The 20,608-nt window shown below is 55.6% G+C and overlaps 1 protein-coding gene across 2 annotated transcripts; it reads left to right on the top strand.

Moving 5' to 3' along the window:
* The first annotated feature begins 358 nt into the window (after positions 1-358).
* DDX18 (DEAD-box helicase 18) lies at positions 359-20,267 on the top strand. Of its 2 annotated transcripts, XM_082260210.1 has the most exons (14): positions 359-483; positions 4,147-4,317; positions 8,405-8,539; positions 8,646-8,781; positions 9,342-9,442; positions 9,704-9,903; positions 10,122-10,236; positions 11,105-11,244; positions 11,333-11,494; positions 12,419-12,571; positions 13,095-13,208; positions 13,396-13,452; positions 14,926-15,103; positions 19,974-20,267. In XM_082260210.1, the coding sequence occupies exons 1-14, from the start codon at positions 399-401 to the stop codon at positions 20,120-20,122; spliced, it is 1,896 nt and encodes a 631-aa protein (XP_082116336.1). In that variant the 5' UTR covers positions 359-398; the 3' UTR covers positions 20,123-20,267. The 2 variants fall into 2 exon arrangements, with proteins under 2 accessions (XP_082116336.1, XP_082116337.1); XM_082260211.1 differs by lacking the exon at positions 4,147-4,317 and having other exon boundaries at positions 380-483.
* The last annotated feature ends 341 nt before the right edge of the window (positions 20,268-20,608 follow it).

Below are 20,608 nucleotides of genomic sequence, written 5' to 3'. Positions count from 1 at the left end.
GGTCACATGACAAGGAAAAGGATGAGCCAGTGAACACTGGCTCCGCCTTCTACATCACTGGTAATAGGCGGAGACACCACCGAGATGACCCGCCCTTCCGTGTGCTGTCTCCTCCTCTCTACAGTGTCCCCGCCCTCTGTGTGCTGTCTCCTCCTCCTCTCTATGGTGTCTCCGCCTTCTGGGCGTGTTCCCCTCTTTCGCAGCCCCATATAACGTTCTCTTGTCTCTCTGTCCCCGCCCATGCTCCGCCCTTTCAGTTCTCTCTCCCGCAGTCTCCGCCCCGTACAGTGAAGATATGTGATACGAATCCCCGCCCACACCGGAAGTACGGCGGACTGTCTTTCCGCTTCTAGAGGAGAGTGACGTCACTTCCGGGTCCTCTCACACGTGTGTCCGACATGGCGGATCTACAGATGAAGCTTCTGAGGAGAAAACTGGAGAAACGGAGCCGGAAAATCCGCCAGAAGAAACGGGAGGGAGCGGGTGAGAGACCGGGGGGAGGGGCGTAACATGGGGGTCCCACTTATCCCATCCCCCAACATAATCTCCCCATCCCCCAACATGGAGAACCCCCAGAATATTATCACCCCCCCCCCCCATCACCCAACATCCCTGTACACCCCAATCTCCTCCAACATGGAGGACCCCCAATACTGACTCAGCTCCCCCAACATCCCTCTACACCCCAATCTCCTCCCCATCCCCCAACATGGAGGACCCCCAGAATATTATCACCCCCCCCCCCCCATCACCCAACATCTCTGTACACCCCAATCTCCTCAATAAAAACATTAATAAACACCTCCAAGATGACCACTGCCTTGCTAAAGAAGCTGAGGGTAAAGGTGATGGACTGGCCAAGCATGTCTCCAGACCTAAACCCTATTGAGCATCTGTGGGGATCCTCAAACAGAAGGTGGAGGAGGGGAAGGTCTCTAACATCCACCAGCTCTGTGATGTCATCATGGAGGAGGGGAAGAGGACTCCAGTGACAACCTGTGAAGCTCTGGTGAACTCCATGCCCAAGAGGGTTAAGGCAGTGCTGGAAAATAATGGCGGCCACACAAAATATTCGGGATGCACCAAATTTTCGGCGGCTGAACATTATTTGGCTGAAAATAGAAAAGATAGCACTTTCAGTATTCGGCCGAATAAATTTGTGCCGAACAATGTCAGCGGCGGTCACTAAATGGCGGCCCGCGCAATGCTTCCGCCCGGACCGTGAGCCCCGCTACCTAGGAGTCCTTCAGTCCCCTTCCTCATTGCGGCTCACACGCCGCTGGTGTCCTGTCCGGCCGCGAGTAGGGGGTGTGACGTCACGTGCGTCCCGCCCCCTGCTCCTGACTGCGGCTCCTTCACACTCGGTCCAGCGAGCGTGACACTATGTGCACGCCCCGCCCCCTGTTGGCAGCTTTTGGCTCCGACCTGGCTGCAGTTCAGGTATGTGGAGCACCTTTGGGGGAGAATACGGGAGCTGCACAAGCACATAAGTTGCCATCCTCATTAGAGTGCCCCTTAAAAAAAAAAAAGAAAAAAAATGTGGCCATCAGAGTGCCCCTTATTTTATGTTGAGAGCAACGCTGATTTAAATGTTTTGTTTTGCCCATCAGAGAGCCCCCTAAAAATTGGCAAAATAAATGGAAAAAATGCGAAACACCGCGTTCAGTATTCAGCCAAGCATTTCATTTCAGTTCATCCCTACAAAATATTGACACTTTGGGCCCAATTTGGAGATTGTCACTTAGGGGTGTACTCACTTTTGTTGCCAGCAGTTTAGACATTAATGGCTGTGTGTTGAGTTATTTTGAGGGGACAGTAAATTTACACTGTTATACAAGCTGTACACTCACTACTTTACATTGTAGCAAAGTCTCATTTCTTCAGTGTTGTCACATGGGAGGGGTGTACTTACTTTTGTCAGGTCCTGTATATCGGTCACATGTCTGTATATTATACAAGTCTCTATGGTAGGATATAGCACTCTATGATACGTAGATTTGTGGGAGGTCCTCTGATATTTATGCAGAGATTCTATGAGATCTCCATCAGATTGTTCTGTGTGAGGAGGCGGAGACTGTCACCATAGTTCCCTCCTACCCTGGGGGAGGGGCCTCCATGGATCACACTCTCCCACACATCATCCCTTGGAATCAGATCTGAGGAATTAGGAGGCCAAGTTAACACCTCACACCCGGCCACCTTCTCCCTTTGCTCCTTCCTCCAGTTCTGAGGTTCACATCCCAATTATAAGCACTTCTGCCTGTGGACAAAATTCAGCATTGACACCCCAAGCAGTTTACAGCTACACATCCCCCATATACAGCAACTTCAGGGACAACATGTTCACTTCCTGACTCCTATATCCCCCCCTCCCCCCACCTCTGTCACCACATGAGGTACCAATCAGTGGTGATGTTACAGCTGCTCAGTGTATATATAAGGGGAATATATACATTGTACATAGAAAGAGGAGGGGCATATATAGTTGAGGGGGAGGTGTATATATATATATATATATTGCAGGGAATGGGTGGAGGAGATCTTACATCCATACATCTATGCTCCTCCCACACAGTCTATTGATTAGTCTCTCTGTTCCTCCCATTATGCGTGTTACCCCCATAGTAATACACCTCTGAAGACACAAAACATGGGGTGGGAGGAGCAGAGATACCAACCAATAGGCTGTGTGGAAGGATAGTGGGAGGACCAGACAGGCTGACCAATGGGCTGTGTGGGAGGAGCAGAGAGGCTGACCGGTGGGCTGTGTGGGAGGAGCGGACCGGTGGGCTGTGTGGGAGGAGCGGACCGGTGGGCTGTGTGGGAGGAGCGGACCGGTGGGCTGTGTGGGAGGAGGGGAGAGGCGGACCGGTGGGCTGTGTGGGAGGAGCGGAGAGGCGGACCGGTGGGCTGTGTGGGAGGAGCGGAGAGGCGGACCGGTGGGCTGTGTGGGAGGAGCGGAGAGGCGGACCGGTGGGCTGTGTGGGAGGAGCGGAGAGGCGGACCGGTGGGCTGTGTGGGAGGAGCGGAGAGGCGGACCGGTGGGCTGTGTGGGAGGAGCGGAGAGGCAGACCGGTGGGCTGTGTGGGAGGAGCGGAGAGGCGGACCGGTGGGCTGTGTGGGAGGAGCGGACCGGTGGGCTGTGGGAGGAGCGGAGAGGCGGACCGGTGGGCTGTGTGGGAGGAGCGGAGAGGCGGACCGGTGGGCTGTGTGGGAGGAGCGGACCGGTGGGCTGTGTGGGAGGAGCGGAGAGGCGGAGCGGTGGGCTGTGTGGGAGGAGCGGAGAGGCGGACCGGTGGGCTGTGTGGGAGGAGCGGAGAGGCGGAGCGGAGAGGCGGAGCGGTGTGGGCTGTGTGGGAGGAGCGGAGAGGCGGACCGGTGGGCTGTGTGGGAGGAGCGGAGAGGCGGAGCGGTGGGCTGTGTGGGAGGAGCGGAGAGGCGGAGCGGAGAGGCGGAGCGGTGGGCTGTGTGGGAGGAGCGGAGAGGCGGACCGGTGGGCTGTGTGGGAGGAGCGGAGAGGCGGAGCGGTGGGCTGTGTGGGAGGAGCGGAGAGGCGGAGCGGAGAGGCGGAGCGGTGTGGGCTGTGTGGGAGGAGCGGAGAGGCGGACCGGTGGGCTGTGTGGGAGGAGCGGAGAGGCGGAGCGGTGGGCTGTGTGGGAGGAGCGGAGAGGCGGAGCGGAGAGGCGGAGCGGTGGGCTGTGTGGGAGGAGCGGAGAGGCGGACCGGTGGGCTGTGTGGGAGGAGCGGAGAGGCGGAGCGGTGGGCTGTGTGGGAGGAGCGGAGAGGCGGACCGGTGGGCTGTGTGGGAGGAGCGGAGAGGCGGACCGGTGGGCTGTGTGGGAGGAGCGGACCGGTGGGCTGTGTGGGAGGAGCGGAGAGGCGGACCGGTGGGCTGTGTGGGAGGAGCGGAGAGGCGGAGCGGTGGGCTGTGTGGGAGAATGAAGGTAGGCACGGTGGAGAGGGTGGACTGAGCTCAGTATGGGAGGGGGAGGGGCACATTTGTTTTTCATTCAACCAGTACGATATAAATGTGGGGTGGGGGGGATTTAACATTGAAATATACCCCCTCCCCCCATATACAGCTGTGTGTGTGGAGCGCCATCTTGTGGCAGGGTCTGGGTATGACACTCTGTCCTCTCTTCTCAGGGAAGGTCTCCATAGAGGAGAGAGTGGAGGAAGATGGAGATGAGGAGGAGGAGATCAGTGACATCCCCCAGCTGGTACCAATCAATGGAGATGAGGAGCCCCCCCAACCCTCCCCCGCCAAGAGGAAGAAGAAGAAGAAACGGAAGATGGCGACAGAGGACGGCAGTGCAGGTAAGATAGCTCCTCCCCCTCCCCCCTACAGGGGGCCCCTACTACAGACCTCATCATCCCCCGTGAGGGGCCGCACCAAACATTCCCATACTGCTTTAATCAGTGGTGGGCATTTTATGGGCAATGGGGGGAGGGGTCAAATGTGGCCCCTGACATCACACCGGGGGCCCCTCAATGTTCAGTATATGTAATGATGGAGAAGAGGGTCAGAGAGTGAGGACATGGAGGGGGGGGGGTATAGAGGAGGGGGAGGGGATTGGAGTGGGGGGGGAGGTGCTGGAGAATTCGGGATGATAGTACAGGGGTCCGGTAGAGATCAGTGGTGTGTTTGCCCAATGATTGTGATTTCCCTTGTTAATGACCAGGCCCTATTCTGCGATTCGGCGCTGCGTGACTTTAACTGACAATTGCGCGGTCGTGCGGCGATGTACCCAAATGAAATTGAGGTCCTTTTTTCCCCACAAACAGAGCTTTCTTTTGGTGGTATTTGATCTCCTGTGCGATTTTTATTTTTTGCACTATAAACAAAAAAGAGCGACAATTCTGAGAAAAAAACATTTTTTACTTTCTGCTATAAAACATCCAATAAAAAAATGTAAACAAAATGTTTTCATCATTTTATCCCAATTTGTTTTCTGCTACAAATTATTGATAAATAAAATCACAATAAGCGTATTTTGATTGGTTTGCGCAAAAGTTATCGCGTTTACTAACTACGGGAAATATTTGTATTTTTTTTTTTTTGCAGGACTGCGACATTGCGACGGACAGATCGGACCCCTAAGTGACATTTTTGACACTTTTGGGAGGACCAGTGACATTACTGCAGTAATCAGTGCTATAAATATGCACTGTCACTGTACTAATGACACTCGCAGGGAAGGGGTTAACACCAGGGGTGATCAAAGGGTTAAATGTGTCCCTAGGGAGTGCTTTCTAACTGGGGGGGGATGGGTTTGCTGCATGAACACAGAGATCTGTGATTTTAAATAGAAGGATCTCTGTGTTCATCACTGACAGGACAGCGGTCTGTCCCCACGGGGAGCGATCAGACATTGCAGCCGTGGGGCCCACAGATTGGCTCCTCCTGTGGGGGATGGGCGCACCCCTGTTAGCGGTCCCTTGAAGCGATGTATCGGTACAGCAATTCGGGGGATGGAGCCGACCTTCCGGGATATGTGCGGCGGTTGGTCAGTAATTGGTTAAAGTTCTCCAGAATCTGAATCTTCTAAGCACAAAATGATTGTCGTTTTATTGGGAATCGTTCCGCTCTCGGTTGGGGGAATGATTCCTATTGGATGATCCATCGCTGGGGTCAGAGAAATCCCTCCTCACACTGCTCTGGAAGGTTCCCCCTATTGGGTGGGGGAGGAGTCCTCTCTCCATCTCAGGGATTTGATTGGTGGAGGAAGCTCGTCTCTCCATCAATATTCTGCAGTTCAGTGATTTGGTTGTCCCCTGTGAGATCAGCCAATCAGAGCTCAGTGTGGGGACACCGATGTCTTTCAGATTTGAATCTTGCTTAGAAAGCAGCTGCACCAATCACATCCCAGACATGAAAAGTCGGCAGTCGGACCTCTGGACTCCGGAAAGCGGTCTCCTCCCCCTCAGCTCTTTCTAGACCTTTTCAGCAGCCAGCAGAGCAGCCTTTTCTCCGTGTCCCGGGATCTGCTACCCTTGTCTCCGTGTCCCGGGATCTGCCAGCCTTGTCTCCGTGTCCCGGGATCTGCTACCCTTGTCTCCGTGTCCTGGGATCTGCCAGCCTTGTCTCCGTGTCCTGGGATCTGCCAGCCTTGTCTCCGTGTCCTGGGATCTGCCAGCCTTGTCTCCGTGTCCTGGGATCTGCCAGCCTTGTCTCCGTGTCCTGGGATCTGCCAGCCTTGTCTCCGTGTCCTGGGATCTGCCAGCCTTGTCTCCGTGTCCTGGGATCTGCCAGCCTTGTCTCCGTGTCCTGGGATCTGCCAGCCTTGTCTCCGTGTCCTGGGATCTGCCAGCCTTGTCTCCGTGTCCCGGGATCTGCCAGCCTTGTCTCCGTGTCCCGGGATCTGCCAGCCTTGTCTCCGTGTCCCGGGATCTGCCAGCCTTGTCTCCGTGTCCTGGGATCTGCCAGCCTTGTCTCCGTGTCCTGGGATCTGCTAGGCTTGTTTCGGTGTCCCGGGATCTGCCAGCCTTGTCTCCGTGTCCCGGCATCTGCTACCCTTGTCTCCGTGTCCCGGGATCTGCCAGCCTTGTCTCGGTGTCCCGGGATCTGCCAGCCTTGTCTCCGTGTCCCGGGATCTGCCAGCCTTGTCTCCGTGTCCTGGGATCTGCTACCCTTGTCTCGGTGTCCCGGGATCTGCTAGCCTTGTCTCGGTGTCCCGGGATCTGCCAGCCTTGTCTCCGTGTCCCGGGATCTGCCAGCCTTGTCTCCGTGTCCCGGCATCTGCTACCCTTGTCTCCGTGTCCCGGGATCTGCCAGCCTTGTCTCGGTGTCCCGGGATCTGCCAGCCTTGTCTCGGTGTCCCGGGATCTGCCAGCCTTGTCTCCGTGTCCCGGGATCTGCTACCCTTGTCTCGGTGTCCCGGGATCTGCTACCCTTGTCTCGGTGTCCCGGGATCTGCTAGCCTTGTCTCGGTGTCCCGGGATCTGCCAGCCTTGTCTCCGTGTCCCGGGATCTGCTACCCTTGTCTCGGTGTCCCGGGATCTGCTACCCTTGTCTCGGTGTCCCGGGATCTGCTACCCTTGTCTCGGTGTCCCGGGATCTGCTACCCTTGTCTCGGTGTCCCGGGATCTGCTACCCTTGTCTCGGTGTCCCGGGATCTGCTACCCTTGTCTCGGTGTCCCGGGATCTGCTAGCCTTGTCTCGGTGTCCCGGGATCTGCCAGCCTTGTCTCGGTGTCCCGGGATCTGCCAGCCTTGTCTCGGTGTCCCGGGATCTGCCAGCCTTGTCTCCGTGTCCCGGCATCTGCTACCCTTGTCTCCGTGTCCCGGGATCTGCCAGCCTTGTCTCGGTGTCCCGGGATCTGCCAGCCTTGTCTCCGTGTCCCGGGATCTGCTACCCTTGTCTCGGTGTCCCGGGATCTGCTAGCCTTGTCTCGGTGTCCCGGGATCTGCCAGCCTTGTCTCCGTGTCCCGGGATCTGCCAGCCTTGTCTCCGTGTCCTGGGATCTGCTACCCTTGTCTCGGTGTCCCGGGATCTGCTACCCTTGTCTCGGTGTCCCGGGATCTGCCAGCCTTGTCTCCGTGTCCTGGGATCTGCTAGGCTTGTTTCGGTGTCCCGGGATCTGCTAGCCTTGTTTCGGTGTCCCGGGATCTGCTACCCTTGTCTCCGTGTCCCGGGATCTGCCAGCCTTGTCTCCGTGTCCTGGGATCTGCTAGCCTTGTCTCCGTGTCCCAGGATCTGCCAGCTTTGTCTCCGTGTCCCGGGATCTGCCAGCCTTTTCTCCGTGTCCCGGGATCTGCCAGCCTTGTCTCCGTGTCCCGGGATCTGCCAGCCTTGTCTCCGTGTCCCGGGATCTGCCAGCCTTGTCTCCGTGTCCCGGGATCTGCCAGCCTTGTCTCCGTGTCCTGGGATCTGCTAGCCTTGTCTCCGTGTGCCGGGATCTGCCAGCTTTGTCTCCGTGTCCCGGGATCTGCTAGGCTTGTCTCGGTGTCAGATACTGTATTTCTTTGAGAACATTAAGGGACTCGGGGCCCCTCCCCCGTTTTTGTATGATCCCCTCCCCATATTGCTTGCTACAAAACAGGGATGCTGGGAGTGGGAGGGGTTATACTTTGCTGTCCAACTCTTGTCCGTGTCCAATCTCTGGAAGGCAACACCATAACCCAATGTAGCTGAACATTCGTCCTGTAGGGGGCTCCAAGAAAAGGATCTTATGGGAAGTCAAAAATCCGGTTTGATCTTCTATATGGTCCGGTCTGGTATTACTCGGGGGCGGAGCATGGCATATGGTTCTGTCTGGTATAACTCGGGGGCGGAGCACGTCGTATGGTTCTGTCTGGTATAACTCGGGGGCGGAGCACGTCCTACAGTTCTGTCCAGTATTAGTCGGGGTGGAGTCTATAATAGTCCTGTCTCTTCTGTTCTGATATTTATCTTCTCCCCTAGACGCCAAGAGAGTGAAGAACGAAGAGGAATCGGAGACGAATGCAGACGCCAAGGATGAAGATGGGGGAGAGGTTAATGCCGGGAAAGAGGAGGAGGATGATGAAGAGGAGCCGAGTTTACCGATGGGCCTGACAGGTACGGGCAAAGCTGTGTACATCTCTCCTCCTCCTCCTATCCACCGTCACATGGTGGCTCCTCCCTCCTCCTGTCTGCAGTCATGTGACAAATCTTAACATTTTAGGTGCCTTTGAGGACTCTTCGTTCTCCTCCCTCTCCAGTCTGGTGAATGAGAACACGCTGAGAGCCATCTCTGAGATGGGATTCACTCACATGACGGAGATTCAACATAAAACCATCCGGCCTCTTCTGGAGGGAAGGTGAGGACCCCGTGTGCACCCCCCTCCCCCCCCCCCCCCCCCTGCTCCTAGACTGAAGAACGCTTCTGCTCACCCCCTCCCCCCCGCTCCTAGACTGAAGAACGCCACTACTTCCCCCCCACCCCCCAACGCTCCTAGACTGAGGAACTCCACCAACCCCCCCCCCCCCCCCCCCATCACTGCTCCTAGACTGAAGAACTCCACCCCCCCCCCCCCCCCCACTGCCCACCTCTCCTAGACTGGGAAACTCCACTACTTCCCCCCCACCCAACACTTAATGCTCCGAGACTGAGGAACAATGCACCTCTCTCCCCCCTCCCCCACCACCACTTCATGACTCCCCCCCCCCCCCCCCCCCCCTTTCCTTTCCTTTCCCAGACTGAGGAAATCTGCCCCTCCCAACCATCCCCCCTCGCCTAGTCTGAGGAACTCTGCCCCTCCCGACTATCACTCCTCCTCCCCCCCCCCCCCTCCTAAACTGAGGAACTCTGCCCCTCCCGACTATCCACAGTGATGTTACACGCTCCATCCTTCTATAAATCCGCTTCCTCTGGTTGCAGAGACGTTCTGGCTGCGGCTCGTACCGGGAGTGGGAAGACGTTGGCCTTCCTCATCCCCACCATAGAACTTATCTACAAGCTGAAGTTCATGCCGAGAAACGGTGAGAATCTGAGGGGAGTCTCCGTCCTGTGTGGGTGAGAGCGCCCCCTGGGGGAGGGGAATCCTCCTATCACAGTATCTGTATAGAACAGAGGGGAGGGGAATCTATCACAGGATCTGTATAGAATGTATGAAGGCGTCCCTGGGGGGAATCCACAGTTGACGGGTCCTCTGTCTCTGCCCAGTGATCAGATTAGTCTCCCCCCCCGGCTGTTCCTGTCTGGTGTTGTGGTCTCTATAGATGATATTCTTGTCTCCTCAGGAACCGGGGTCCTCATCTTGTCCCCCACCAGGGAGTTGGCCATGCAGACGTACGGCGTTCTGAAGGAGCTGATGGCCCACCATGTCCACACCTACGGCCTGATAATGGGGGGCAGCAACCGCTCCGCCGAGGCTCAGAAACTGGCCAATGGCATCAATATAATTGTGGCGACACCCGGGAGATTGCTGGACCACATGCAGGTATTGGCTGTGCCGGGGTCTCTCCAGCATCTGATTGGGTTATGCTGCCCTTCTGGCAGCCATGTATGGAGGGGGGGTGGAGTGCCATTGCTTCTGACCAGAGGAAAGAATGGGGCTGTTACATGGGGGGGGGGGGGGAACCATGCTGGTGATCCAGTGAGGTACAAATTGATGTCTGCTACAACTGAGATTTATAAGGTGTCTCACTCCTCCTGCAGAACACGCCTGGCTTCATGTACAAGAACCTGCAGTGCCTTGTAATTGATGAGGCCGATAGAATCCTGGAGGTCGGCTTTGAGCAAGAGATGAAACAGATCATCGGTCTGCTACCCAGTAAGTGTCCCATCCCCCCCATATCTGTTATACCAGTGGGATGGAGCTAAGGGGGTGGGGCTACAGTGGGTGGTAGGGTGATGGTGGGTGTGTCCATTCCTGGGGGTCTATGGTAGGTGGGTGTGTCCATTCCTGGATGTCTATGGTAGGTGGGTGTGTCCATTCCTGGATGTCTATGGTAGGTGGGTGTGTCCATTCCTGGATGTCTATGGTAGGTGGGTGTGTCCATTCCTGGATGTCTATGGTAGGTGGGTGTGTCCATTCCTGGATGTCTATGGTAGGTGTAGGGTGCATTTTGGGTGTGCCCATTTTCGGGGGGTCTATGGTGGGTGTGCCCATTTTCGGGGGTCTATGGTGGGTGTGTCCATTCTTGGGGGGGGGGGGTGTCTATGGTAGGTGGATGGTGGGTGTGTCCATTCTTGGGGGGGGGGGGGTGTCTATGGTAGGTGTAGGGTGGATTTTGGGTGTGTCCATTTTCGGGGGTCTATGGTGGGTATGTCCATTTTCAGAGGTCTATGGTAGGTGGATGGTGGGTGTGTCCATTCCTGGGGGTCTATGGTAGGTGGATGGTGGGTGTGTCCATTCATGGGTGTCTATGGTAGGTGGATGGTGGGTGTGTCCATTCCTGGGGGGTGTCTATGGTAGGTGGATGGTGGGTGTGTCCATTCTTGGGGGGGGGGGGGGTTGTCTATGGTAGGTGTAGGGTGGTTTTTGGGTATTTTCATTTTCGGGGGTCTATGGTGGGTGTGTCCATTTGGGGGGGGGTCCAAGGTAGGAGTAGGGTATATTTCGGGTAGGCTCACTCCCGTTTTGGATGTATTGATGATGAGTTCATGGCATAGAAATGCTGATATCGGTTTTCCTGCAGAACGCAGGCAGACAATGTTATTCTCTGCCACTCAGACCCGGAAGGTGGAGGACTTGGCCCGGATCTCCCTGAAGAAGGAGCCCCTGTATGTGGGGGTGGATGACAACAAAGACACAGCCACTGTGGATGGCCTGGAGCAGGTAGGGGGGTGTAGAGGAGGTTGTAGGGGGGTGTAGAGGACGATGTGGGTTCTCCTTGTGTGGTCACCATTCTTCTGTCCTATGTCAGGGATATGTCGTCTGCTCCTCTGAGAAACGTTTCCTGCTGCTCTTCACCTTCCTGAAGAAGAATCGGAAGAAGAAGATGATGGTTTTCTTCTCCTCCTGCATGTCAGTGAAGTTTCATTACGAACTCCTGAACTACATCGATCTACCAGTGATGGCCATTCATGTGAGTCCGGAATCTTCTCCCTCCAAAACTCCATTCTTGTAGAGGCCCCTCCTCCTCCTCCTGACCATCCCTCGCCTCCTCCTGACCATCCCTCGCCTCCTCCTGACCATCCCTCGCCTCTGCCTCCTCCTGACCGTCCCTCGCCTCCGCCTCCTCCTGACCGTCCCTCGCCTCCGCCTCCTCCTGACCGTCCCTCGCCTCCGCCTCCTCCTGACCGTCCCTCGCCTCCGCCTCCTCCTGACCGCCCCTCGCCTCCGCCTCCTCCTGACCGCCCCTCGCCTCCGCCTCCTCCTGACCGCCCCTCGCCTCCGCCTCCTCCTGACCGCCCCTCGCCTCCGCCTCCTCCTGACCGCCCCTCGCCTCCGCCTCCTCCTGACCGCCCCTCGCCTCCGCCTCCTCCTGACCGCCCCTCGCCTCCGCCTCCTCCTGACCGCCCCTCGCCTCCGCCTCCTCCTGACCGCCCCTCGCCTCCGCCTCCTCCTGACCGCCCCTCGCCTCCGCCTCCTCCTGACCGCCCCTCGCCTCCGCCTCCTCCTGACCGCCCCTCGCCTCCGCCTCCTCCTGACCGCCCCTCGCCTCCGCCTCCTCCTGACCGCCCCTCGCCTCCGCCTCCTCCTGACCGCCCCTCGCCTCCGCCTCCTCCTGACCGCCCCTCGCCTCCGCCTCCTCGCCTCTCCTCCTCGCCTCTCCTCCTCGCCTCTCCTCCTCGCCTCTCCTCCTCGCCTCTCCTCCTCGCCTCTCCTCCTCGCCTCTCCTCCTGACCGCCTCCCCCTCGCCTCTCCTCCTCCTCCTGACCGCCCCCCCTCTCTTCTCCTCCTCCTCCTGACCGCCCCCCCTCGCCTCTCCTCCTCCTCCTGACCGCCCCCCCTCGCCTCTCCTCCTCCTGACCTTTCGTTCCTCACCGTTCCTCGTCTCCATCCTCAGGGGAAGCAGAAACAGACCAAACGCACCACCACCTTCTTCCAGTTCTGTAATGCTGATTCCGGGATCCTCCTTTGTACCGATGTCGCTGCCAGAGGACTGGACATCCCGGAGGTGGATTGGATTGTCCAGTACGACCCTCCCGATGACCCCAAGGTGACCGTGCAGCCAGGATGGGATGGAATGAGCCTGGGGGGTTGGGTCACACGTAGGGAGGGCAGATTGGGGGGGTTGGGTACACAATTTTGGAGAGAAGATTGGGGTCACACAGAGAGAACAAATAGGGACTTGACCAAAGATGGAGAACAGTTTGGGTATACATATGGAGGATAGATTGTGGGTTGGGCTATATTTAAGAGAGGCAAATTGCGGGGGGGGGGGGTTGGGTCCTATGTAGGGAGGGCAGATTGTGGGGGGAGGGGGGTTGGGTCCTGTTTAGGGAGGGCAGATTGCGATTGTAGGTTAGGCTATATGTAAGGAGGGCAGATTGTGGGGGGGTTGGGCCTCGTGTAGGGAGGGCAGGTTATAGGGGGGTTAGGCCCTATGTAGAGGGGCATAATGTGGGGGGGGGGGTTGAATCCTGTGTAGGGAGGGCAGATTGTGGGGGGGGGGGGGTTGGGCCCTTCCTAGGGAGGGCAGGTCGGGGCCCATGTAATAAGCTCCATTGTTCTCTTATCAGGAATACATCCATCGGGTTGGCAGAACGGCCCGTGGGATCGATGGGAGGGGCCACGCCCTTCTGATTCTCCGACCAGAGGAGCTGGGATTCCTGCGTTACCTGAAACAAGCCAAGGTGAGCGGGTTGTCGTCTCTGGGGGAGGGGTTCTGTGGGTTGGGTTAGGTCAGCATTCTATAGATGATATTTATTATTGTAGGAAAGTAACGGCTTGTCAGATTCTTGTTTTTGGGGAAGGTGGGGGGGCGTTGAATACGTAGACCCATCCTCCACTGTCCGCAATGTATTCTCTCTCTCTTTGTAGGTCCCGCTGAGTGAGTTTGAGTTTTCCTGGAGTAAGATTTCGGACATCCAGTCACAGGTAGGTGGGATCCGGGTGTGTCGTCTCTCACTGCTTGTGGTTGGTGGGTTCCGAGTGTGTCTTTTCTTGCTGGTTCTGGTTGGTGGTTTCCAGGTGTGTCGTCACTCCCTGGATCTTCTCTCGCTGGGCCTGGTGGGTGGGTTCCGGGTGTGTCTTCTCTCTGTGGTTGGTAGTTTCTGGGTGTGTGTCCTCTCGCTGAGTCTGGTTGGTGGGTTCCAGGTGTCTTCTCTTGCTGGGTCTGGTTGGTGGGTTCCAGGTGTCTTCTCTTGCTGGGTCTGGTTGGTGGGTTCCAGGTGTCTTCTCTTGCTGGGTGTTGTTAGTGGGTTCCAGGTGTGTCTTCTCTCGCTGGGTCTGGTTGGTGGGTTCTGGGTGTGACGTCACTCGCTGGGTCTGGTTGGTGGGTTCCGGGCGTGTCTTCTCTCTGTGGTTGGTGGGTTCTGGGTGTGTCTTCTCTCTGTGGTGGGTGGGTTCCGGGTGTGTCTTCTCTCTGTGGTGGGTGGGTTCTGGGTGTGTCTTCTCTCTGTGGTGGGTGGGTTCTGGGTGTGTCTTCTCTCTGTGGTGGGTGGGTTCTGGGTGTGTCTTCTCTCTGTGGTGGGTGGGTTCTGGGTGTGTCTTCTCTCTGTGGTGGGTGGGTTCTGGGTGTGTCTTCTCTCTGTGGTGGGTGGGTTCTGGGTGTGTCTTCTCTCTGTGGTGGGTGGGTTCTGGGTGTGTCTTCTCTCTGTGGTGGGTGGGTTCTGGGTGTGTCTTCTCTCTGTGGTGGGTGGGTTCTGGGTGTGTCTTCTCTCTGCGGTGGGTGGGTTCTGGGTGTGTCTTCTCTCTGTGGTGGGTGGGTTCTGGGTGTGTCTTCTCTCTGTGGTGGGTGGGTTCTGGGTGTGTCTTCTCTCTGTGGTGGGTGGGTTCTGGGTGTGTCTTCTCTCTGTGGTGGGTGGGTTCTGGGTGTGTCTTCTCTCTGTGGTGGGTGGGTTCTGGGTGTGTCTTCTCTCTGTGGTGGGTGGGTTCTGGGTGTGTCTTCTCTCTGTGGTGGGTGGGTTCTGGGTGTGTCTTCTCTCTGTGGTGGGTGGGTTCTGGGTGTGTCTTCTCTCTGTGGTGGGTGGGTTCTGGGTGTGTCTTCTCTCTGCGGTGGGTGGGTTCTGGGTGTGTCTTCTCTCTGCGGTGGGTGGGTTCCGGGTGTGTCTTCTCTCTGTGGTGGGTGGGTTCTGGGTGTGTCTTCTCTCTGCGGTGGGTGGGTTTTGGGTGTGTCTTCTCTCTGCGGTGGGTGGGTTCCGGGTGTGTCTTCTCTTTGCGGTGGGTGGGTTCCGGGTGTGTCTTCTCTCTGTGGTGGGTGGGTTCCGGGTGTGTCTTCTCTCTGTGGTGGGTGGGTTCCGGGCGTGTCTTCTCTCTGTGGTGGGTGGGTTCTGGGCGTGTCTTCTCTCTGTGGGTGGGTTCCGGGTGTGTCTTCTCTCGCTGGCTCTGATGGTCTCTTTCCTCCTCCAGCTGGACAAGCTGATAGAGAAGAATTATTACCTCCACAAGTCTGCGCAGGAAGCGTACAAAGCGTACATCAGAGCCTACGACTCGCACTCACACAAGCAGATATTTGACGTCAATACGCTGGATCTGCCGAAAGTCTGCCTGTCCTTCGGGTTCCGGATCCCGCCATTCGTGGACCTCAGTATCCTTTATACGTGTATTCCTTCCTTCTCCATTGAGGGACACAGCAATGCAGAGACTGCAGGAGGACTGGACGGGCGAGTCCCCTGAACCAAGTCTGCATAAGTAGAAGAGTGCATCAGCCGTTCATAGTGGGGGGGGTTCAGCCGTTCATAGGTGGGGGAAGGGTTAACTTGGGGATGCAATGAATCTCAGATTATTGGCTGATGGAAGTAGTTTGCTACAAGCCCAACAACACCCCCCGTTCATTATTTCCTCCACACAGATTAGCAGATCTCTGGGTGACCTCCTGCTGGAATCAGTTGGCGGACAGCGTAGGCCTTTCTATGCAGACCTTAGAGGTTCTGCTGGATCCTGAACCTTGGAGCAAGGGAAGGGAAAAGGGAAGTTCTGCTTGTTTGGTTCTTGTCTGAACTTATCCGGAATTTTCTCTCCTCTCTGTGAGACTCCTCTGGCCTATGTGAATGACCGGCACGTTGCCCGCTGGAGGCATTGTCCTTCATTGAGGAAGGGGGCCAGCCCAGGGGCACATCATGGGGAGAGCAGCTGGCTGAATCCAAAGGAGCTGCAGCTTGCCACTGTCAAACAAAAAGATGGTGGCACAGGACTGGTGGCGGGGGCGGATCACATCAGGTAGGGATGCATCGAAATGAAAATTCCGGGCAAAACAGAAACTGAAAATTCAGGATGCCCTTGGCCGAAAACCGAAAATGACTTTTTTTTTTTTTTTCCCCCCCAAATGATTTTAAAATAGTTCCAGCCTGTATATAGATGTTCCTGGCACTATATACCTGTCCCATAGCTGTAGTATACAGGTATAGTGCCAGGAAACAATTATGTTGTCACTCACTGCCCCCCACAGATAGCAGGCTGACTCTGGTTCTGCTTCTGTCCTTCCGTTCCGCAGCAGTCATACAGTAGAAGATGGAGGGAAGAGGTGGGTGGAGCCAGAGAGTCAGTAATAGGCAAGGAGGACGAGGAAGAGCCTCCTCCACTCTGCATGCTGGGTCCTCTTCTTGGCCTCGCTTTCCTCTCTGGACCGCAACATCACTGGTTGCTAGACGCCAGGCGATTCTAGCACAGGGCGGGTGAGGAGGTACAAACTGCGAGTCTTGGCAGCCGGCCGCGGCCGGTCACGTACCATATAAGTTAAAGTGAAAGCTGCTGCGGCAGTTAATTTTCGGCATATATGACCCGTTTTCGGCCGAAAATGAAGGTTGCTGAAATTTTGGTGCACCACTAACATCAGGACAAAGCCGAATCAGTTGGGTGAATGAATACCTTAACTTGGCAGTCCCCAACTTCCAAGCACCAAAGACCAGCTTCATGGAACTCAACTCCTCCATGGACCAGGGGGGTTGTTGTGGTTTCAGCCAATCACCTGGGGGGTGTTGGAGGTGCAGCCCATCACCTCGTGGGTGGGGGAGGGGGGCAGTGTTACAGCTTGGGTCTCATCGTTTCTCCATGAGATCCTGTTCCCAGCTCTCCTCCCTTCAATCCTTCCTCGTGATAACTTTGTGGTGCTAGGAGAAGGTGGGTGAGCACCATCTAGTGGTCGGAGGGTGAAAGTGCAGGTTATGCTCACTCACTCTACCCACTACACAGCCCAGCTCCCAGCAAGCCACAGACTAGCACTGGTCTGTGGCCCAGTAGTTGAGGACCCCTGCCTTTCTGCAGGGCCTGGAACCAGGTAAGCCGGAGTTAAGAAAAAAAAAAAAATGTTGGGAGGGTTAGGATTGACTTAAATTTTTTTCCCCCGTAAACGCTTGCTGCAAAATCACGTTCCCGATACATCATTGGCCTGCAAGTGGTTGTAGTGGGGGGATGAGCAGCTGCAGGATCACCCCGACCAGTTGTAGAGCAGACAGTCATGTTTTTTGTGGCTCTGTTATTACAAACGGCGGGAGAGTAAACATCCCCTCTCCCCCCCTTTCACGTGTGTGCGGGAGTAACGTGTGCGGTCACTTTTGTGCGTCGAAACAGTGGGGCGGGGGCGCTTTACATTTTTATTTGTATTTTATTTCTATTTCAATGAATAACATCCCTTGTGACAGCATGGGCCATGTCAGGTCCTTTTTATGGAGAGATTTGAGGTCTATTAGACCCCAAATCTCTCCTTTTGTCCCCCATGCAGCCGATCAGACTGAGATCACTCCGATTGGCTGCTTCTCTGGCTGCTGGTGGCCAGGTAAAGAGAGGCGGAGCTGGAAGTGACAGACTATTTGTCACTCCCGGTTTCCAGGGTTACAGAGAGGGGAAGGACGTCAGTTCCTCTCTGTACAGGGCAGCCATCACCGCCCAGGCACTGCGATGGGACCGGAAAGTCCAGAAGAGGCAGCAGGAAGGGGGATGGGTTAAATCCGAGAGTGGAGTTCAGCTGTAAATGGCATCTATATCCACCTTGAATAGATTTCCTCCCCCTTTCTCCTGTAGCCGACACCCCGGACAGGAAGTCAGAAATCTCCCTATTGGGGGAGTAGTCATAAAAAGCGAACACCATTCTCACCCTTCCGGGCTGGGGGGCTACAATGTGAGTAATGGGGGGTGAAGGGGTGTGCTGGTACATACGTGGTGAGTGAAGGGGGGCGGTAGAGGATGGTTAGGTACATACATGGTAAGTGAAGGGCGGGGGTGTAGAGGATGGGTAGGTACATACGTGGTGAGTGAAGGGGGGGTGTAGAGGATGGGTAGGTACATACGTGGTGAGTGAAGGGGGGCGGTAGAGGATGGTTAGGTACATACATGGTAAGTGAAGGGCGGGGGTGTAGAGGATGGGTAGGTACATACATGGTAAGTGAAGGGCGGGGGTGTAGAGGATGGGTAGGTACATACATGGTAAGTGAAGGGCGGGGGTGTAGAGGATGGGTAGGTACATACATGGTAAGTGAAGGGCGGGGGTGTAGAGGATGGGTAGGTACATACGTGGTGAGTGAAGGGGGGTGTAGAGGATGGGTAGGTACATACACGGTAAGTGAAGGGCGGGGGTGTAGAGGATGGGTAGGTACATACATGGTAAGTGAAGGGGGGGGGGGGTGTAGAGGATGGGTAGGTACATACATGGTAAGTGAAGGGGGGGGGGGGTGTAGAGGATGGGTAGGTACATACATGGTAAGTGAAGGGGGGGGTGTAGAGGATGGGTAGGTACATACATGGTAAGTGAAGGGGGGGGGGTGTAGAGGATGGGTAGGTACATACATGGTAAGTGAAAGGGGTGGATGGGTTGGTTTAATGGTAGGTACTTACATTATGGGTGGGTTGGTACATGGGGAGGTTCTCTCATTGGTCAGATAGTCCTGAGTTGGGGGTGACTTGTTGTTGGTTCGGTATTACAAATATGGTAGGTAAGTATATATGTTGTGGATGGTACAGAGGGAGGTTCTCTCATTGGTTAGATATTCCTGAGTTTGGGGGGGATGGGTCTCAGTTGGTTGGTTGGTTGGTTAGTTAGTACATACATGTTGGGTTGGTTGGTTGGTATGTATGTTGTGGTTGGGTTGGTACATGGGGAGGTTCCCTCATCACTCGGATATTCCTGGGATTGGGGGGGTTAATGGTTCTCGGTTGGTTAGTACATAGTGGGTTGGTTGGTAGGTAGGTACGTTGTGGTTGGGTTGGTACATGGGGAGGTTCCCTCATCGCTCGGATATTCCTGGGATTGGGGGGGGGGGGGTTAATGGTTCTCGGTTGGTTAGTACATAGTGGGTGGGTTGGTAGGTAGGTACGTTGTGGTTGGGTTGGTACAGAGGGAGGTTCTCTCATTGGTTAGATATTCCTGAGTTTGGGGGGGGATGGGTCTCAGTTGGTTGGTTAGTTAGTACATACATGTTGGGTTGGTTGGTATGTATGTTGTGGTTGGGTTGGTACATGGGGAGGTTCCCTCATCGCTCGGATATTCCTGGGATTGGGGGGGTTAATGGTTCTCGGTTGGTTAGTACATAGTGGGTGGGTTGGTAGGTAGGTACGTTGTGGTTGGGTTGGTACAGAGGGGAGGTTCCTGATTTTGGGGGGTGAATGGTTCTCGGCTGGCTGGTACATACATGGTGGGTTGATACAGAGGGAGTTTCTCCCATTGGTCAGATATTCCTGAGTTTAGGTGGGTGAGTGGTTCTCGGTTGGCTGGCACATACATGGTGGGTTGGTACAGAGGGAGGTTCTCTCATTGGTTGGATATTCCTGAGGTGGGGGAGGGGATGGTTCTCAGTTGGTTAGTTAGTACATACATGGTGGATTGGTAGGTAGGTATGTTGTGGTTGGGTTGGTACAGGGGGCGGTTCTCTCATTAGTTGGATATTTCTGGGATTGGAGGGGTGAATGGTAATCCGTGGGTTAGTTAGTACATAATGGGTTGGTAGGTACGTCGTGGTTGGGGAGGTTCTCTTATTGGTTGGATACTCTGAGTTTGGGGGGGGGGGGGAGAGAAGAATGGGTCTAGGTTGGTCAGTACATACATGGTGGGTTGGGAGGTACGTTGTGGTTGTGTTGGTATATGGGGGAGGTTCTCTTATTTGTTGGATATTCCTGGGATTGCGGGGTGAATGGTTCTCGGGTTGGTTGGTTGGTTGGTTGGTAGGTAGGCATGATGTTGTTGGTACTCTTGTTCTCTCGTTGGTTGGATATTCCTGAGTTGGGGGGTGAATGGTTCTAGCTGGGTACATAGAGGGTGGTTGGGAGGTACATCGTGGGTGGGTTGGTACATGGGGAAGTTCTCTCGTTGGTTGGATATTCCTGAGTTGGGGGAGGGGGGGTAAATGGTTCTAGCTGGGTTAGTACATAGGGGGTGGTTGGGTTGGTACATGGGGGAGGTTCTCTCATTGGTCGAATATTCCTGGGATTGGTTCTCAGTTGGTTTTCCTGAACCCGTTTTCTCTCAGACGTGAACAGCAGCGGAGGGAAGAAGCTCCAGAAACGCGGCGGGGGAGGGGGATTCGGATATCAGAAGTCAAAAAACATCCACAAAGCGAAGATCTTCAAACACTTCAATCGGAGCGGCCGGGCCGATGGGCGACAATTCACCCGCTAATGTCCTCCGACCCAGAGAGGGCGGGACTTCGTCATCAGCTGTGCGGCCAGTGCTAACAGACTGCAATATGTGACTGTCAGAGATACTTTGCTCCCTCCACTCATGGAAAGGAAATGTTCACATTTTTTCCATTCTTTTTCTAAAATGTATTAATATCTCCGGCTTGGATTTTCCTGTTCCTCCTTCAGTGTTCGGTGAGAAGAGGAATGGGAAGATGTTCTGCAGCGCTGCGGCTCAGGTCAGAGCTTTTCACTGGAGGGGATCAGAGCTTCTCCTGCCGACTTCACACCAATCCTGGTGGGGTCTGTGACAGCCCAGACTTTTCCTGGACTCCGCCCCTTCTATAGGCTAGCAGAGATCTGGTCACATGACTTGTCCTGGACTCCACCCCTTTTGTATTATATCAGAAGTGGTCACATGACTTGTCCTGGACTCCACCCCCAATTGTAGGATATCAGATCTGGTCACATGACTTGTCCTGGACTC

The sequence above is a fragment of the Pelophylax lessonae genome (genome assembly GCF_965119305.1).
Source record: "Pelophylax lessonae genome assembly, chromosome: 6".
Classification (NCBI taxonomy): Eukaryota; Metazoa; Chordata; class Amphibia; order Anura; family Ranidae; genus Pelophylax; species Pelophylax lessonae.
Note: the sequence above shows the minus strand (reverse complement) of the source record. Positions and strands in the feature narration are given on the sequence as shown.

What these genes read in the sequence shown, in the direction of transcription:
- DDX18 (XM_082260210.1), top strand. Translation starts at nt 399, where the DNA reads ATGGCGGATCTACAGATGAAGCTTCTGAGGAGAAAACTGGAGAAACGG. An exon ending in GAAGTTCATGCCGAGAAACG is followed by an intron (nt 9,443 to 9,703) that starts GTGAGAATCTGA and finishes TTGTCTCCTCAG; the next exon opens with GAACCGGGGTCCTCATCTTG. An exon ending in CCCGCCATTCGTGGACCTCA is followed by an intron (nt 15,104 to 19,973) that starts GTATCCTTTATA and finishes GTTTTCTCTCAG; the next exon opens with ACGTGAACAGCAGCGGAGGG.